This window comes from Callorhinchus milii, unplaced genomic scaffold, assembly GCF_018977255.1.
Source record: "Callorhinchus milii isolate IMCB2004 unplaced genomic scaffold, IMCB_Cmil_1.0 Scaffold16, whole genome shotgun sequence".
Taxonomy (NCBI): Eukaryota; Metazoa; Chordata; class Chondrichthyes; order Chimaeriformes; family Callorhinchidae; genus Callorhinchus; species Callorhinchus milii.
The window spans coordinates 162,019-182,261 of NW_024704757.1; the positions used below are offsets into that span (position 1 = coordinate 162,019).

A 20,243-nucleotide genomic window follows, 5' to 3' on the forward strand; every position below is an offset into this window, starting at 1 on the left:
ACCTGAGTCCTCTCGCATGCGAGGCGAGTACTCTAACCAATACTCTACAGGATTATTTATGCAGTATCTTAGAGCACCTAGAATTTGACGAATTGTTGAATTGTCTTAATGTTGAAGTTGGATTTCTGCAGTTCTTGAAAGAAAATTGACTACATAAATAAAGGTGAAATCGCCCCCCCCACACACACACAAACACTACATAGATTGCCAAAATGACCCAAAATGAGCTGAGATGTATGTGCATGTATGTACAGAAGAGCAAAATTAAGGGATGGGACGATTGGCTGTAAGGGGAAGGGAATTTCTCCTGGTGTCCTGCCCAACAATTTTCCAGATAAAATTAGTCATTTGCTTAATGCGTCTTTGCAGGATGTTTCACCCACAAATGTACAGTCAATTCACTTTACAGTATATTTTGTGAAATGCTTTGAGATGTCTCGAATGCAAGGAATATTATTATGTTGCAGTGCAAATTGAGTGCTGTGTCTGCCTTCAAATACGCAGTCACTACACTTCACAGCAATTACCTGTGCAGCGATTTAAGACGTTTCAATGTTATAGGCAAGATATTAAATGCAGGGATTATTACTGTTAAAATCTACACACTCTGCAAACTTAGACTTTTCATTTCACGCTTTTCTTTTCCAGTCAGTGATGATACAGAGAGCAGGGACTTGGCTGCAGAGACCTGATGTAACAGAATAATCAGGGCTGGACAGATAGGGAGAGGTGCATTTCCAATGCACTTTCTGGCTCAGAGCTTTACTATAAGGAGCCATTAACAAACCAATATTTTAATTGGAATTTACCATGGTATAATTCACCTGTGTCTGGTAGGTCAATAGGCTCCTGCCAGCCACACACTTGTGGGGATGTCCTGTTTTATGAACATATTGTGGCACAACATCATACCTGTGATGTGTTAAACTTCTCTAGAGAGTTTGCTCCTGGATCAGATGCTGTGTTTTGAGGGTTTGAGCCAATAGAGATGAGAGATCCAGCTCATAGTTGGCTCAAGTTCATTTGTGGAAAATAGAAACGTAATATCTCATGGTCCAATGACCTGTCACAAGAGACCTGCTCGGCAATGAAAGTGAGCCTGCCCCTTAGCACAGTAACCTGGCTGGTATGAAGTCTCAGTTGCTAGGTTAGCTTGCTAATGTACCAGCTACTGGGGATATAAGCTAAAGATAAGTCCTGTATTACATTGGGTGCTCTTACCAGTGTTTATAGCCATTTTTGATATTCTGAACATCTGTGATCAGGGCTCCCTCTGCCTCCTTGTCCTCCTCGACCTCTCTGCTGCCTTCGACACTGTCAACCACTCCATCCTCATACACTGCCTCTCCTCTTTACTTAATCTTTGCGGACCAGCCCTTGCCTGGTTCGAATCCTATCTCTCTTACCATCTCCATTTTGTTACCTCTAACAGTTTCTCCTCCAGCCCCCGCACTGTCACGTCTGGTGTCCCCCAGGGCTCTGTCCTCGTCTCCTCTTTACTATCTACATGTTCCCCCTTGGTGACATCATCCGCAGACATGGGGTCAACTTCCATATGAATTCGGATGACACCCAACTCTATCTTTCTGCCCCCACCCTCAACTCCAGGACCACTGCTGTCCTGACAGACTGTCTGTCGGACATCAAGTCCTGGATGAGGGCAAATTTCCTACAGTTGAATGTGAACAAGACTGAGGCCCTCCTGATTGGCTCACGCCAGCGCCTCCGCACCTCAGGCTCTGGCACCATCGACCTCCATGGTTGCACACTACAACTCACCAACTCACCAGCCAGTCAGGAACCGAGGTGTCTTGTTCAACCCTCAACTGTCTTTTCTCCCCCACATTCAAGCCATGACCCGCTCTGAACTTCCCACACCTCCGTGACATCGCCCGACTCCACCACTACCTCACCCTTCAGGCCGCTGAAACTCTTGTCCTTGCCTTCATCACCTCCAGGCTCGACTATGCAAATGCCCTGCTTGTCGGCCTTCCCGACTCCTCACTCCACAGACTGCAGATAATCCAGAATTCTGCAGCCCGTGTCCTCTCCCGCACCAAACTCCGTGACCCCATCCCCCCATTGGTTCCCTATCCTTCAGAGGATCCAGTTCAAGATGCTGGTCCTCACCTACAAAGCCCTCCATGGCCTCACTCCACCCTACTTCTGCGACTTCCTAACCCCCTACAACCCACCCGCTCTCCTCGCTCAGCCGGCTCTGGCTGCTCCATGTCCCCCGACTCACCCACCCCACCATTGGCAGGAGAGCCTTCAGCCACTCTGCCCCCAACTCTGGAATTCCATCCCTCAGTCACTCCGCCTCGCCCCCTCCTTAGCCTCCTTCAAGTCCCGCCTCAAAACCTTCTGGACCAGGCCATCGGTCATCTCCCTTCCCCTCCCTCCCTTTTCCCTCCCTGACCCCAGCTCGGGGCTGAAATGCTGTACTCTGTCCAGTGCCTTGGGATGTCCTCCTGACGTGAAAGGTGCTATACAAATGTAATCTTGTTGTTTTTTATATGATAATATTTGTTGCATTTCCAGGCAGGGCGAAACCTTGGGCAAGTTTCCTTACTCCACACAGAGCCTAATAATAATCCTTCAAAACAAAAACAATAATAAATTGGTCATTTTCAATGCACGGCTGTTTGTGGGACATTGCTGTGCGCAATTGGCTGCCGCGTTCGCCCACAAATATACAGTCAATTCACTTTGCAGTATATTCTGTGAAGCGCTTTGGGACATCTAGAAGACGTGAAAAGCGCTATATCAAATGCAAGGATTATTATTATTTGATGTAGCACCTTATCAATTCAAAACGCTTCGCAGAGTATACAGTAAAGTACATCAACTGTATACTTTTGTGGGCGAAAGGCGGCAGGCAATTGCGCACAGCAGTGTCCCACAAACAGTTGTGGATTGAGTGACCAGATTTTTTTAAAAGGGATTATTACCCTCAGAAAGCGATCCACCAATAGACTAGCAACCCGATTCCTACTTACGCTAGGTAAACAAAGGCGGATTTGTGGAGTAAGGAAACTTGCCTACGGTTTTGCTCTGACTGGGAATGAAACCCAGGTCCTCTCCTATGGGTTTATATCTTACGGGTTTGAAGTTATTTTTAATCCAGAAGTCCATTGGAAACGATTTTAAAACCAAATGCCAGAGCGTCCCAACCAGTGCCCAGATCTTAAAATCTCCGTAATAACCACACATATGTCACTCTTAATGTTTGAAAGAATGAATCCTCTGGGCTGACTCTCAAGAGGACGGTTGGACACACACTGCACTTTTTGAGGTGCCGTCCTTTGGATCAGATTTTAAACTGAGCTACTGCCCATTAAAGATCTTGTGGCACTATTTGGAAAGAGAAGAGAGTTTTTCTCTGTGTCTTGATAAATGATTAAAATTGGTCTTGCAGTTTCTGGGACATAGCTGTGTGCAAATTGGTTATAGCAATCACCCACAAATGCATAGTCGTGACATTTTGCTTTCAAAACCTTTCTTCAAAGCTCATCTCTTTAACCTCGCCTTCGGTAACCTCCACTCTGCTTTCACTCTGTGAGACTTTCTCCTGTGTGACAAGTGATATATAACTGCAAACTGTTGGATGTGAAGAAGAATAAAGCTGCAGCCCAGCTGAAGATCACATTGTTTTACTGTAATCACTTGTCTCGTTGCTGTGTGCTGGGTGTCTGAAACTTTAATTGACTATTACATATATTCTAGCCAAACAGTAAATTTATCCAATCATAGAATTGTATAAAACAGTAAATTTAACAGTGGGTTTCAGATAATTGTTGCGAATTGAATTTACACGTTGAATTTGTCTGGCATCTTGAGACGAATCAGTGACCAATGAGTATAGGCACCTTGTTAACATTGTGAGTTCAACTTTGCAGTCTAATTAGCACAATGAATAGGTGTGGAGAAACACCACAAATTCATTTCTGTTAAATAATTAGTGTCCATGCTCCTTAATTAATTTTGTCAACTCGGCATGGCTGTGTAGAGGCAGAGGCACTGACTACAGGCGTCTATTGCTTAAGGGTGTTGGCACAGTAAGCAACAGGAACAAATTTGCAATGATACCTGTTCCTTCTGCGAATCAGCATAAGGAACGAGTTAAGAAACACTGCAAATTTTACTCCATTCACCTCTTTGAATGATTAATGCAGTTAAAAAAAAACTCCCGGGAGAGGAGATAAGTGGCTTCTCTGTTGGTTGAGCTGGCTTTGAGAGCTTGGCCTACCAAGCAAGGCAGGTCTCTGTATGCCAAACACGGTTGAGAGTTGGCCAGCAGTCTGGCTCATGAATGAGAAAGTGTCCTCAACAACAACACACATCCTTTCACTCTTCACCATCCACATGTCCTCAACAACAACTACTTGTATTTATATAGCTCCCTTCACATCGCACTGCATGTCGGAGCACTTAGCCATACAACATAAAGTCCCAATTGGGAGGGCAAGTCAAACATGTACGGGTTGCAGAAATGAATGCATTGTATGAGTACACTGTTTAGTTACTATTAGTGTCATATGTCATAGATATGACTAATGTGATTTATAAAGAAAGTTTACACGTTGAATTGCAATATCCACTTCCTTGGAGTTAAAACCGCTGATAGTTACTTTGATCTCAAGTGCAAGGTGTAGCTTCCTGCTTATAAAGCTCTTGAATTCACTCTGGATTGATTCCACCTGCATTTGAATACTGAATCATAAATTCTTGATTTACTAAATTTACTAAATTACTAAATTTACTGTTTCTGATTACCAATGGATTACTAAACTTCCATTGCTCATTCTCTTTCAGGAGCTGAATGGACAAACCAGCCAGTACTGCCCTCGTCTCTGTTGCATGATGAAAGGCCCAAATGGCTATGGTTTTAACCTTCACAGCGACAAAGCAAAGCCCGGACAATACGTCCGATCAGTGGATCTTGATTCCCAAGCAGCTAAGGCGGGTCTGCGTGCTCAGGACAGAGTTGTGGAGGTAATGGAAGCCATTTCTCAACGCTGGCTCATTGTATAGCTTTCGTCCTTGGCAAATCTCCACTTTGGAGAGTACCAGAGTGGATGTGGAGGGAGAGGAGAGAGGAGAAGTCTGAGGAGATGGAGCCGGAGGGGGTGAAGTGGAGGTTGAAATCGCCGAGGATGATGAGGTGGTCGGGGCAGAGGGAAGCGAGGAGGGTGGAGATGTCAGAGATGAAGGTGGGAAAGGATGTTGGGATGTGGTAAAGTAAGAGAATTTTCAGAGAGAGGTGAGAGGGATGGCACAGGGTAAGGTGTTTGAAAGAGCGGAACGAGCCGGTGGAGTAGGGAGATAGGGATGCTCTGGATATGAGGGCTACACCACCGCCACGACAGTTGGGGCGTGGGGCATGGTGGTAGGTTTAGCCGGGTGATGTGGCCTCAATGAGGAAGAAGGTGTCACCTGGGGTGATCCAGGTTTCTGTGATTGCTATGATGTCAATGTTCTCATCGAGATTGAGATCATTGATGGCCAGGGTCTTGTTGGAGATGAAACGGATATTTTGAAGTCCAGTGTAGAGTGGACAGTTGGCAGAGGGATGTGTGGGATGGGAGGGAGTAGTGGGTTGGTTGGCAGGGAGGATAGGGATGTGGATGAGGGAGGAGAGGTTAGTCCCCAGGGTCAGGTCGGGGGTAGCTTGTGGCAGTAGTGGGGAATGGGGCAGTCAGTGTGGCTGCTGCTGGACAGCCAGCGCCAAGTGCCGCGATGAGCCTGGCGGAGGATTCCCAGGCTGGAGCAGAGGGAGGCAGTGGGAGGGTCAAGCAGAGATAGGAGGCGGGGAGGGCAGAGAGAGAGCAGAACAGAGCGGGAGAGTTGCAGGGAGGGGGGGCATTTTGAGGGAGAGCCAGCTCGGGTCGGGGACGGCAGCCAAGATGTGCACGCTGGGACAGGAGGCGGTGGGTTTAGTAGGACATTGTCAGCCTGCAGAGGTTGGGGGGGGGGGCTGGAGATGGCACAGAGGGCGGAGGGCACTCATTGTGCTTACCTTCCGTGCGTCCCGCTCAGTTTACCTGGGATTTCGAGGCCCTGCAGCTAACAGATAACGCTGTTAAAAAAGCATACGGGTCACTAGGCTTTATAAATAGGAGCATAGGATACAGACGTCAGGAAGTTTTGATGAACCTTTATATAAAACACTGGTTAGGCCTCAGCGAGAGACTGGGTTCAGTTCTGGGCCCCACACTTAAGGAAGGATGTCAAGGCATTGGAGAGGGTGCAAAGGAGATTGACTGGATGGTACCAGGACTTCAGTTATCAGGAGAGGCTGGAGAAGCTCGGATTATTCTCCTTGGAGCAGAGAAGGTTAAGAGGAGACTTAATAGAAGTTCTCAAAATGATGAGGGGATTCAATAGGGTGAACAAGGAGAAATTATTCCCACTGACGGGTGGGTCGGTAATACAAAATGTTTTCACACAGCGAGTTGTTGGGATCTGGAATGCATTGCCTGAAAGGCTGGTGGAAACCAATTTGATAACCTTTAAGAGAGAAGTAGATATTTATATGGGGAGGACAAGTTTGCAGACCTATGGGGAGAGAGCAGGGGAGTGGGGTTGATTTGGAAGCTCTTTTCAAAGAGCCGGCACAGACATGATGGGCCGAATGACCTCCTTCTGTGCTGTATAATTCTCTGATTCTATGTATCGTCTCCATGGAGGTGATGTCTTGTGTGTATTGTGAGGTACCCAAAAGTAGACTCAGTTCTTCAACTGCAGCGTTACCAATGTTTTGCACAAACATTTCTTCCTTGTGCCTGTGCCCTACCGGGATCTATATATCCATTTGCTTTCTTATAAACTGGGATGAAACAGATCCATCGATTTGAGGCAAAGGAAAGGCCAAAAGAAACATTGGCCAATGAGATTTGGAAGCGTAGACATGGTCTTACACTGCAAGACAAAGTCTGAGCAGTATGCTGGTCCTAGCTAGATATCTATCTTTGTTCTGTACAGTCTCCATTGTTAACAAATCTTTTAGTACTTCCAATTAATTTAAGATTGTCTGTTTGTCAGTTTGCGCAGGGATGCACCACCTTTTTTCCACCACCCACTACCTCCTCCGTGCCCCCCTCAGGCCTCCTCAATCTTCATATCAAATGCCAAGTGTGAGGAGGTCTTGGACTTCTTTTCATCTAAAATTCACAACATCCACCAGGCAGCCTCATCCACCTGCACCTTGTCACCCACCACAATGCCCTCTCTGTCCCCCTCACCCTCCCCATCATCTGCTCCTACCACCACCCCCATTCTACATTCCTTCCTCCCCATCTCTCGCTCCTCCCTCTCACCCACCATCACCTCCATGAAACCCACCACCTGCTGCCTCAACCCCCTCCCCACCAACTTGCTGGGCACCCAGCTCCGACTCCTCTGCCCACTACTGGCTGACGTTATCAAGCAATCCCTTTCCTCCTGATCAGTCCCTGCCTCCCTTAAGACTGCTGTCATCACCCCCCTCCTAAAGAAATCTTCCCTCAAGCCCCAGCCACTACTGCCCTATCTCTAACCTGCCCTTCCTCGCAAAAGTGGAGTCCTGTAGCTCAGTGGTTAGAGCACTCGCTTTGCAAGCGAGAGACCTGAGTTCAATTCCAGGCAGAGGGCGAAACCTTGGGCAAGTTTCCTTACTCCACACAGAGCCTAATAATAATCCCTCCAAAAAAAAACAATAATAAATTGGTCATTTTCAATCTACGACTGTTTGTGGGACATTGCTGTGCGCAATTGGCTGCCGTGTTCGCCCACAAATATACAGTCAATTCACTTTACAGTGTGTTCTGTGAAGCGCTTTGGGACGTCCTGCAAAGATTATTATTATTAAGTACTAGAACACGTTGTTGTCAACCAACTTCGCGCACACCTCTCCTCCCACTCCCTCTTCGAACCCCTCCAGTCCGGTTTCCGCCCACAGTACAGAGACGGCACTTGTGAAAGTCACAAACGACATCCTCTCTATCTGTGACCAGGGCTCCTTCTGCCTCCTTGTCCTCCTGACTTCTCCGCGGCGTTCGACACAGTCGATCACACCATCCTCCTCCACCGCCTTTCCTCCGTCATCCACCCCAGTGGTACCGCACTCGCCCGGTTCGAGTCCTACCTCACAAACCGCCAGCAGCACATCTGCACAAACGGCTTCTCCTCCCTCTCTAACCCGGTCATCTGTGGGGTGCCCCAAGGATCCACCCTTGGCCCCCTCCTCTTTCTGATCTACATGCTCCCTCTTGGGGATGTCATCCGCACACATGGGGTACACGTCCACATGTACACGGTCGACACCCAACTCTATTTTTCCACTCACTTTGCGTCCCCCAGTCCCCTGATGTTCTGCCTGTCAGACCTCAGGGGCTGGATGAGCGCAAACTTCCTTCAGCTGAACGTTGACAAGACGGAAGCCATACTCTTTGGCTCTCGTCACTGTCTAAATTCTCTTGGCTCTCACCTCCTCCACCTATGCGACCTCCCACTAAAACTCCGATCCCATATGCAACCGAGGCGTCAGGTTCGACCCCCAATTATCCTTCCTGCCCCACATCCGGTCCCTCACCAGCGCTGCTTTCTTCCACCTCCACGCATCGCCTGTCTCTGCCAATACCTCTCTCCGAAAGCCACTGAAACCCTGGTCCAGGCCTTTGTCACCTCTCGGCTGGACTATTCTTACGCCCTCCTCGCCGGCCTCCCCTCCACTACCATCCATAAAATCCAGGTCATCCAGAACTCTGCCGCCCACATTCTTACCCACACGAATTCCGCTCACCGATCACCCCAGTCCTGGCCAGACTGCACTGGCTGCCTATCCCAGAGAGGATCGACTTCAAGATCCTCACCCTTGTCTTCAAATCCCTCCACTCCTCTCCCCCCACCCCCGATCTCTCTGACCTCTCTCCTCAAAACAGTACCTGTTGCCTTTGTTCCACCGGGTCTGGCCTCTTCCTCGTCCTCTGCTCCACCCCCGGCGGCCGTGCTTTCAGGAATTCTCTTCCTCACTCCCTTCACCTCGCTCCTTCTCTTCCTATTTTCAGGATTCTGCTGAAGACCTTTCTCTTCGACAGTGCCTTTGGTCACCTTCCCCCCCCCCCCGGCTGGGTGCCGGGATCCGTTACTGTGAAGCGCTCTGAGATGTATGATGTATTGTAAATCATATACTTCCAACTGGGTAAGAAGGTTTTAGGTTTAAAGCCTTTGTCCGGACTTTGAGCTCATGTTTAGGTTAACACCTACTAAGGGAGTACTGGATTGAAAGAAGTGCCATCCTTCAAATGAGATGTTAAACTGAATTAATGTGTGCATGTTCATGTGGACATTCAAGATTCAATGTCATTATTCATATACAGAAATGAATTTATAGTTTGCTGGCCACACTCAGCCAGATAAATTAAGCGCTTTGAGATGTTTCAACATTATAGGTGTAGTAGCGATTGTAAGTACTGTATTATTATTATTGCTGCTGTTAGAATCAGGTAGTATTTATTTTATTTCTTCAGTCTGCTCATCAGCACAAACTTGGAAACTTTTTCAATTTACCCATAACTAAATACCCACAAAGATATAATCCAGCACTGGGTATACTGTCTAATTCTTGCAACAATTAATAAATATTTAAGGTGATCTCTTCTGGAGGTCGGAACGTACTGTGTCTATCCATGTCAGTCATGTCTGTTTCCTTTGGTACAACCTTCCTCACTGCCTGGCGACATAGAAGCTACTTTGTGGAGCTGCTCATATCAGCGCTCGGCTTGACATGTTGAAGGGCAGTAGAGCTGAATGAAAGAGTGGCATCCAAATGCTATTCTGCATGTTCCTGGCAGAAAGTGAAACGGTTGCTAAGAAACACAGCAGTAGGAAGACAAAGAGCAGAACTGGTGGCAATTCAAGAGTTTGGCTCTAATCACAGCAAAGTGATATGGGAAATAGAATCTGCTCCTCTTCCTGCTCGTGGAGTCCTGGTATTGGTTAGAACACTCGGCTCACAAGTGAGAGGACCCGGGTTGATTCCTGGGCAGGCAAAACCTTAGGCAACAACAACAAGATTACATTTGTATAACGCCTTTCACGTCAGGAGGACGTCCCAAGGTGCTGGACAGTGACAGCATTTCAGACCCGAGCTGAGGTCAGGGGGGAGAAGGGAGGGGAGGGGAGGGGAAGGGGGTGGCCAATGGCATGGTCGAAGAGAAGGGTCTTGAGGCGGGACTTGAAGGAGGATAAGGAGGGGGCGAGGCGGAGTGATTGGGGGATGGAATTCCAGAGGTTGGGGGCAGAGTGGCCAAAGGCTCTCCCACCAATAGTGGGGCGGATGGGTCGGGGGACGTGGAGCAGCCGGAGCCGGCTGAGCAGAGGGAACAGGCGGGTTGGTAGAGGGTTAGGAGGTCGCAGAGGTAGGGTGGGGCGAGGCCATGGAGGGCTTTGTAGGTGAGGACCAGGATCTTGAACTGGATCCTCTGAAGGATAAGGAGCCAATGGAGTCGGGCGAGAGTGGGGGAGATGGGGTCACGGAGTTTGGTGCGGGAGAGGACACGGACTGCAGAGTTCTGGATTATCTGCAGTCTGTGGAGGGAGGAGTTGGGAAGGCCGACACGCAGGGCGTTTGCATAGTCGAGCCTGGAGGTGATGAAGGCATGAACAAGAGTTTCAGCGCCTGAGGGGTGAGGTAGTGGCGGAGTCGGGCGATGTTACGGAGGTGAGGGAAGGCAGAGCGGGTCATGGCTTGAATGTGGGGGAGAAAAGACAGTTGAGAGTCGAACAAGACACCTCGGTTCCTGACTTGTTGGTGAGTTGTAGTGTGCAACCGTGGAGGTTGATGGTGCCAGAGCCTGAGGTGCGGAGGCGCTGGTGTGAGCCAATCAGGAGGGCCTCAGTCTTGTTCACATTCAACTGTAGGAAATTTGCCCTCATCCAGGACTTGACCAGCGCTGTTTCTGTGCTGTGGGCAGCACAGACGCCGGATTGGAGAGGTTCAAAGAGGGAATGGCGAGAAAGAAAGGAGCGGAGCTGGGATGCGTTTCCTTACTCCACATGTCTCTGTTTATCTAGCAGTAAGTAGGAACTCGATTGTTAGATAATTGGCGGATTGCTTTCCAGGAGTAATTATTCCTTAAAAAAATTAATAATCATAATAACTTAGTCACTCAATCCACTTGTGTGCAATTGGCTGCCACGTATTGGCCACAAGATATATCGTCAATTCATTTTGCAATATATTCTGTGAAGCGCTTTGAGACATGATAATAATATATAATAATAATAATAATCCTTGCTTTTCACGTCGGGAGGATGTCCCAAAGCGCTTCACAGAATAGACCGTAAAGTAAATTGACTGTGTATTTGTGGGCGAACGCGGCAGCTAATTGCGCACAGCAATGTCCCACAAACAGTCGTGGATTGAAAATGACCAATTTATTATTGTTTTAGTTTTTTTGGAGGGATTATTATCAGGTGTGTGGAGTAAGGAAACTTGCCCAAGGTTTCGCCCTCTGCCTGGAATTGAACTCAGGTCTCTCACTTGCAAAGCGAGTGCTCTAACCACTGAGCTACAGGACTCTACATTAAATGGAAGAATTATTATAATAGTCCATCGTCTACTTCTTGAAGTATATAATCATTTTTGAATCTCTTACTAATATGTTTTTTTCTCTATGTTTACCTTTGTGTCTCCTATATCCATACTTCTCCTTTCATCTTCCTCCTTCTCACTGCAATTTCAATTGTGCTGAAGTTACCTTAACCCTAAGTTGATGTGATCTCGCTCTGGTTTGCTTTGTTGTGGGTTCCCAACATTTTCTGGTTATATTTGGTATTTGGTACAAGCCTCATTTTTTTACCGGCACGTGGAGCCGACAGTTACCTCCCTTCTTCCAATAGGACTTAAAGAAGCAAATGGGAATTCTAGATTCGTATTTTCAGGCCATGAATACAAGGGGGGCGGGAGGGGTGAGGAGAAGGTTGAATTTATTTATGTTGACGTTGGTAAGGCTGCAGATGGGGTGACTTTTGGGATCCCAATAGAGAAAGGATGGATAGTCATGACAATCCACGACTTGTTGTGGGACACTCCTGTGCACAATTGGCTTCCGCATTTTGCCCACAAACTATACAGTCAATTCACTTTGCAGTATATTCTGCGATGGACTTTGATATGTCTTGAAGACGTGATAAGGCGCTCTATGAAATGCAATAATTACTATTATAATCATGGAAGGAGTACAGTAGAGATTCACTGGAAGAGATCCAGTGATAAGAGATTTATCAAATGAGCCTGAGATTTTCATTTCTGCTGCTCATAGATTGTTTAAAATTCAGAAGGAGGCCACTTGACCCCTTTGTGCCTGATCTAAGGTTCACTCCCCCACTGGAGACTTCTGCTCTTATCCCCTTCCCATGCCCTTTCTCTATAACCTTTTCTATTAGTTTTCCTCAAGAATTTTTTTATTCCTCTCTTAAATGCTATTGTGGGCTCCAATTCAACAGCTGTTTGGGGCAAAACATTCCACAGTCTAACAACTCTTTGGAAACATCTACTAGTGACTATCCTCTGGGGGGAGGAGGAGTGTGGAAATCTCTATTAGATTCCCCCCCATAATCCTCTCCATCTCTATTCCAGTGAAAACAGCCTCAACTTTTCAAGTCTTTCTACATAACTATAAACTTCACAACTCTGGTATTGTGTAAAAAATATAAAAATAATTTAGGAACTCAATCCACGACTGTTTGTGGGATACGGCTGTAAGCAATTGAATGCCGCGTTTCAGCTACAAAATATACGGCCAATTCACTTTACAGTATATTCTGTGAAGTGCTTTGAGGCTTCTCAATGACGTGATAAGTCGCTATATCAAATGCAAGGATTATTGTTATTATTGTTTGAAGGATATTACTGTATGCACATTGTCTGCCATATTTGCCTACAAAATACAGTCACTGCATTGTGCAGTGAAATCCTATGAAGAGCTTTGCGACGTTCACATGGTATGAATGGCGCTGTATCAAATGCAAGGATTAATTATTACTGTACTGGACCCTGTACACTGTCTGTGACTGTGTTATTCTTTCTATAATGTGAGGCCCAAAATTGGACGTTATATTCCAACTAAATATTAAAATGTCTTATGCAAATTTAACATTACCTCTTTGCTATGCTTTTATTCCAATCTTGTAGCAATATGGATATAATTAGAATTTTAGATGGGTTGATAATGTCTAAGCGATCTCTCAGCGAGACCTCTCTCCTGGAATCCTTGTAGTTGGGAACCACTGATAAACAGTCTGTTTTCTCCCTGCTCCTCTTTCTCCGCCCCATGTAGGTGAATGGTTTGAACATCGAAGGGAAGAAACATAGTGAGGTGGTGGCTATAATCAAGGTCAGTGAAGAGGAAGCCAGGCTGCTGGTGGTGGACCCGGAAACTGACGACTATTTCAAGAAGCTGGGATTGACTCCAACTGAGGCGCATCTGAGAGGTGGGGATCGATCCTGCAAGGTTACAGCACAAAAAGGAGCCATTCAACTCGCAGCTCTTCTTCTGATATTTTTTTCTCTATAGGAGCCTGCTAATCCGATCCCGTTCCCCTCACACCCTTTAATGTTTTTCCACCCATTTTGATCTAATTCCCTTTTAACAGAGTTGGCGGACTCATAGGGACAGATGCGGTCTAGTAATAAGTTAAACGCATTGTTTGTCATGGGCTTCATTTTCGTTCGAAATAAAGGACGTTGATGCAGTGCAGGACGTTCAGACTTAACAGTGGAGTCCTGTAGCTCAGTGGTTAGAGCACTCGCTTTGCAAGTGAGAGACCTGAGTTCAATTCCAGGCAGAGGGCGAAACCTTGGGCAAGTTTCCTTACTCCACACAGAGCCTAATAATAATCCCTCCAAAACCAAAAACAATAATAAATTGGTCATTTTCAATCTACGACTGTTTGTGGGACATTGCTGTGCGTAATTGGCTGCCGCGTTCGCCCACAAATATACAGTCAATTCACTTTACAGTGTGTTCTGTGAAGCGCTTTGGGACGTCCTCCCGACGTGAAAAGCGCTATATCAAATGCAAGGATTATTATTATTATTATTAGTGGGAAGAATTTTCAGTTGAGGCTTCAGATGTATCTTGAATATCTAAACTGACTGTCATTCTAATGCAGTGCCGGGAGTGTGATCTCATGGCACTATTGGAAAAGAGAAGGGAGCGTCTCTCTCCCGGTGTCCTGGCCAACAAACCCCAAAATAAAATTGGCCATTCACTCCATTGCTGTTTTTAGGACACTGCTGTGTGCAAATTGGCTGCTGTATTGAGCACTTCACCCTCTACCATCCCTACTCTGTCTCCCTCAAAATTTCTCCTGGCACTGATATCTCCTCTCATCTCTGTCCCTCTGAACTGAACACCTGCTCATAATGGGTGATTAACAACAACAACAAATTACACTTGAGCACAGAGCCTAGCAACGTGAGGAGGTAACTGAGTGAGATGGAACAGAATGGGAATTCTCTGCAGAAATTTGTTGAGAGTGAGAATTCGGTGTAGAAGCGGAAAGAAGTGCATAATTATAAAATAATATAGAATAATTATATTTAAATAATATAAAACATGTCTGGGAATATGTCAAAGCAGCTGAGACCGGTTGCCTGCACAATGTGTGCCATGTGGGAACTCCAGGATGCTTTGTGTACCCTGGACAGACACATGTGCAGGAAGTGCCTTCGGCTGTTCGAGATTGAGCTCAGGGTTTCTGAGCTCGAGGAGAGGCCGGAGTCACTACATAGCGTATGGGAAGCTGAAGAGTTCATGGATTGAACGCTTCAGGAGGTGGTCACCCCACAGCCACAGAGGGTTCAGAAGGAGAGTGAGTGGGTGACTACCCGGCGTGGTATGATGAGGCACTATATTAAATGCAATGATTATTATTATTATTGATTATTATTATTGACTTTCCTTTCCCCCTCAGTGTCACTGGGCCACATCTTTATTTATCTTGAATTCTATCTCCATCCTTGGTGCTGTCCTCTGCTGCTGTTCTTTCACTATTTCACCTGGATGGTGGTATCATTATAAGAAGGAATTTGGAAACCAGCTGTCATCACATGTTTGACCCTACTCTTACATTCTTTCTCATTGTTTTACTGTTCAGGTCCAATGCCTCAGCCGCTCACAAACGGATCCCAACGAACACAGGTTGGTAACAGTCAATCTACTTGAGCACCAAACACGGCTGAGTAAAGATGTTTCAGTCTGTGCCTTAAGGTTGTTGTTGATGTACAATTCAATGTAGTTTCTGTTCATTCTAACCTCTTAGGAAACCTACCAAAAGGGCAACCGAAGGCCCACACTTTATCCCCATAAAAGTTCCTAGAAGTTCAACCAACCTGTCCAGCACAGTTTCAGCAAATTGTCCTTCCAACACTCTCCCCCAGGCTAAACAGCTGGCGCTCAGTGTTTGCATTGAAACATTATGTGGAACAGAGGGAACATTTGAGCTAAATGTCTTTCCTTAACTGCATAAATAGCACTTTATACCATTACCAGGTGGTTCTGTCACACAATTTCATACTGTTCACTATTCAACAGGATGCTATCTGTCTAATCTAATGCCTATTTAATCGTTGTATCCAATTCTGTATCCACACCACAGGAAGAATATAGCAGCGATGGAAAGTACAGTGTAGGTTTACGAGGGTGATAGCAGGGCTGGCGGGTTACTGCTATTAGGATAGAGTGGGCAGGTTAGGCCGTTTTGTCGCTAGATGTTGAAGGCGGGGGCTATATGTGAACAACTAATAGAAGTGTTTAAAATTATGAAAGGGTTTGATAAGGTTAATATAAAAATTGGTCATTCCTTTATGGCAGTTGCTAGAACATGATTGTGCACAAGTTGTGCACTTGCTTCGAGATTTATTTTACATAAAACATCATATTTATTATTGTAATCATTTTTTGATTATTCAAATGGTTTTAAGATGAGGTGGAGGAAACGTGTCCCTTTTTCTAACCGCTTACGGGGTCCCCAAGTAAATTCTGAATAACTCCGCTTATTTTTCTAGCTTTAGTTTTTTTTTTGCAAAGTCAGAGTTAATGTGGAGTCCTGTAGCTCAGTGGTTGAGCACTCGCTTTGCAAGCGAGAGACCTGAGTTCAATTCCAGGCAGGGCGAAACCTTGGGCAAGTTTCCTTACTCCACAAGCCTAATAATAATCCCTCCAAAAACCAAAAACAATAATAATAACAACAATAATAAATTGGTCATTTTCAATCCACGACTGTTTGTGGGACATTGCTGTGCGCAATTGGCTGCCGCGTTCGCCCACAAATATACAGTCAATTCACTTTACAGTGTGTTCTGTGAAGCGCTTTGGGACGTCCTCCCGACGTGAAAAGCGCTATATCAAATGCAAGGATTATTATTATTATTATTATAATGGTGAGGTCAACAGCCTTGGAGTTCCTGTGTGCTAGCTTGTGTTTTGTGTCACTCATACTCGTGGTCCCGCCTGCCTGCCAGTGAGGAACGAAAGGTGCTATTCATACACCAGGCAAGCATCAAACAGTCCCTGCCTTACAGAATTTAAAATAAATGAAATGGGCCTGAAAGCTGAGCCTCTTTCAGCCTCCGTCCTAGCTTCTCTCCCCGCCCCATCCCTCGAACATGCTTTCCACAAATCCAAATCACATCTGCTGGTAGTGCTTTAAAGTTCAGTTTGCTGTTGTTTATCCTGCGCTTCTGGTGGCCTGCAGTATATCCTGGTCTCAGCCCTAAGGCCATTGGCTTAAACATTTTTATGAGTTTGCAGAATTTTTGAAACATTCTTAAATTCAACCTTAATCTGGAAGGTTTCCAAATTTAAAACTGAATTTAAGAATTTTTCAAAATTCACTTGAATCTTACATTTTGAGGCTGTGACCAGGAGAACTTCAGCCTCTCATGTCTAAATCTGCTCTTTTATTATAATAATAATAATAATATTTGTTGTGCTACTGATACTGTGCCTATAACCTCTGTATCTCAAAGTGCATTAAAGTAATTGCTGTTAAATGTAGTGACTTTATATTTGTTGATGAATGGGATAGTCAATTTGCACGCAACACTCTCCCACAAACAGCCTGAAAGCGAATAACTAGTTTATTTTGGAGGATTTGGGCCAGTACACTAAGAAAAGCTACCTTCCATCTTCAAATCATGTCTTGGCATCCTTCTGTGCGCACCTGAACAGGCAGACAGCAACTTGATTTGTGTCATCTGAAAGACGGCACCTCTGACAATGCAGTGTTTCCTCCAGCGCTGTACTGGAGTGTCAGCCGAGACTGTGAGCTCAGCTCAGAGTCCCATATGGTGCTTGAATCTACAACCTCTCTCTCAGAGGTGAGAGAGCTACCAATTCTCATTGAGGTGTTGGCAACCTGGCTGATGTGCATTGCCTTGATCTGTTCTCTGACTTCATTATTGCTCTGTCAAATACAAGTTCAACACTATATTTAAATATCCTTGTAGTCCATATTGGCAGATTACATTTGGCAGGAAAAGACTTCTTGTGAAATCTCACACTGGATCCGTTTCCTCCCAAAGGATAAAATTCAACGTTTTGTTTTGGAACTTCATGTTTGAGAACATCTGGGTACCTAACTGGGCTTATATAATTCAACAATTTTTATTTTTTATGAAAACAATCAGAGTTTTCTCTCTCATACTGTGCGTGAGCGGATGAAAGCCAAACAGACAGGAAGACTATAGCTTTGAATCCAACTCCATCCTGTGAATTGCCACAAAAAAACCCAACTATTTCTGTATCCGGAGATCTGAAATTTCATCTGATCTTCGTCTCATAAAAACATTACCTTAAATTGTAAGATTATGTGGAATTTAACCCCTAGTTGCCTGTTTAGGTGAGCATTGGAAGATCCTGCAGTACCTTTCAGAAAGTAGTCTCTCCTTTGAACCATAGAAACAGATTTTGTGTCAGTATTTGTTCCTTCAACAAGGCATCCATTCTAATCTCAGTTCTTTCCTCATGCCCTCTAATGTACTTCCTCTGCATTCTATTGTCCAATTCTTTTTTAAATGCTCCCTATGTCTTGGCCACCAATTCTCCAGATAAAATAAACTGCTAATTCATGGCTGTTTCTGAGACCTTGGTGAGTGCAAATTTGATTGCCATGTTTGCTTACAAAATACACAGTTACTACGCTTGATGGGATTGTTCTAAGTAGTTTTTTGCTATGGTTTGCTGTACTGATCAAAATTGCAAGGATTATTTTTGTATTGGAATTTTGGAAAATTATTGGGGATACGGTTTGAGAATTTTGCAAGATCTTGCTTATTTTTTATTAGAAAAAGGGGTCGGGGAGGGTGGAGGGCAGCGGGGGAAGCAGGGTGATGGAAAGCATGGTTGAAGAGGAGGGTCTTGAGATGGGTCTTGAGGGTGGTGAGGGAGGGGGCGAGGCGGAGGGACTGCGGGTTGGAGTTCCAGAGGATGGGGGCAGAGTGGCAGAAGGCCCGCCCGACAGTAGTGGGGCGAGCGAGGCGGGGGACGCGAACCAGGCCGAATCTGCTGAGCAGAGGGAGCGAGCAGGATGGTAGGGGATTAGGAGGTCGCAGAAGTAGTGGGGGGCAAGACCATAGAGGGCTTTGAAGGTGAGGACCAGAATCTTGAACTGTATCCTCTGTGTGTTGGGGAGCTAGCGGAGTTGGGCGAGGATGGGGGTGATAGGGTCGCGGAGCCTAGTGGGGGAGAGGACACGGGCTGCAGAGTTCTGGATGATCTGCAGCCTGTGGAGGGGGGAGTTGGGGAGGTCAACAAGCAATGAGTTTGCATAGTCGAGCCACGATGTAATGAAAGCACGTATGAGGGTTTCGGGGATCTGCGGTTTGAGACAGTGGTGGAGTCGGGCGATGTTGCGGGGGTGGGGGAAGGCAGAGCGGGTCATGGCGCAGATGTGGGGTAGATAGGGATGAGATTGAGACAAAGCTGCTCCACATCTGCAGTGACCCAGTTGCTTGGTGTATAAGTCAGTGAGAGAAGAAACAGCCTCAAGATAAATGCAACTAAAGTGAATTTCCTTCCACCGGCTGACAGTGGCCGTGTCCATTTTCCCCTGAGTTAAGATTGACCCAGTTTAGGATAAATTAATTCCACATGGCAGATGAGGCTGGGAGGCTGACCTGTGAGAGAGTTCAAACTTAATAATAGTAATAATCCTTGCTTTTAATGTAGCCTCTTATCACGTCAACATGGCTCAAAGCGCTTCAGAAATGTAGTGGGCAGCCGGTTGGCCCACAGCAGTGCCCCACAAACAGCCATGGAGTGAATGAGATGTTGCAATTTGGGATCACGTGATCAATTATTAATTTGCTTTAATTAATTTTATTCTGGGACAGTTCAATGGAGAATCTCCGTCATCCATCCACCGTGACTACTACAGCTCTGAAAAAGACACTGAGGTAAAGCTTGTGATCACATTTTTCATTGCATTGCATGTGTTCCGCCATACACTGGTTTTCCTGGTTGGGTTGAATCATCTGTTTCCGTGCCATATCGCTCTGTGTTCTCAAAAAAGGCTTATTTTAAAACTTTTTTTTCTTGGTGAGTTTTGTGTTTGTAAAGGCAATGCGAAATGGAGGAATTTCTCAATTTCTCAGTGACAGAATCCAAGTTTAATAATAATCTTTATATTTGAAATACTGCCTTTCACTTTAGGAGGACACCTCAAAGAGTTTCACAGGATATACTGTAAAGAGCAGTGACTGTATTTTGTAGACGAATGCAGCAGTCAATTTGCGTGCAGAGGTGAATGAATGAAATGAGTGACAATTTTGGGGGCATTCTTGGCCAGGACACCGAGAGAAACTTCCTTCTCTTTTTGAGCAGAGCCATTGGAGCTTTAATATCCACCTGAACAGGGAGACAGAATCTTGGTTTAACATCTCATCCGAAGGAAGGCACATCCAACAATGCAGCTCACTCCCAGCACTGCACTGGATTGCAAGCTTGGACTATGCAGGCGCGACGAAGGGCTTGAACCGACAGTCTTCTGACTCAGAGGCAAGAGTTCTACTAACTGAGTCAGTCTGACACAATTAGAGTAAACTTCCCTATTCTTTGCTCTGACTTTAAGCTTCAGCCCCGACATTTTGACCATTGATCAAATACAAGGATTATCGTTATTACGATGTTTCCAATGCAGCGATTTCAGGCAGTTTTGTTTTTCAGTCCTTGTTTGGAAAATACTATTTTGTTTAA

At 45.7% G+C, this 20,243-nt stretch overlaps 1 protein-coding gene across 2 annotated transcripts in view; it reads left to right on the plus strand.

Moving 5' to 3' along the window:
- The window catches only part of LOC103189891 (Na(+)/H(+) exchange regulatory cofactor NHE-RF2), a 65,793-nt gene that overhangs the window by 42,351 nt on the left and 3,199 nt on the right, over nucleotides 1–20,243 (plus strand). The window contains exons 3-6 of one of the 2 annotated variants that reach the window (XM_042340969.1): nucleotides 4,816–4,995; nucleotides 13,323–13,476; nucleotides 15,145–15,188; nucleotides 19,382–19,444. In XM_042340969.1, coding sequence (XP_042196903.1) covers nucleotides 4,816–4,995; nucleotides 13,323–13,476; nucleotides 15,145–15,188; nucleotides 19,382–19,444 — 441 coding nt within the window. The remainder of the gene's footprint in view (nucleotides 1–4,815; nucleotides 4,996–13,322; nucleotides 13,477–15,144; nucleotides 15,189–19,381; nucleotides 19,445–20,243) is intronic. The other variant, XM_042340970.1, reaches the window with a different exon arrangement.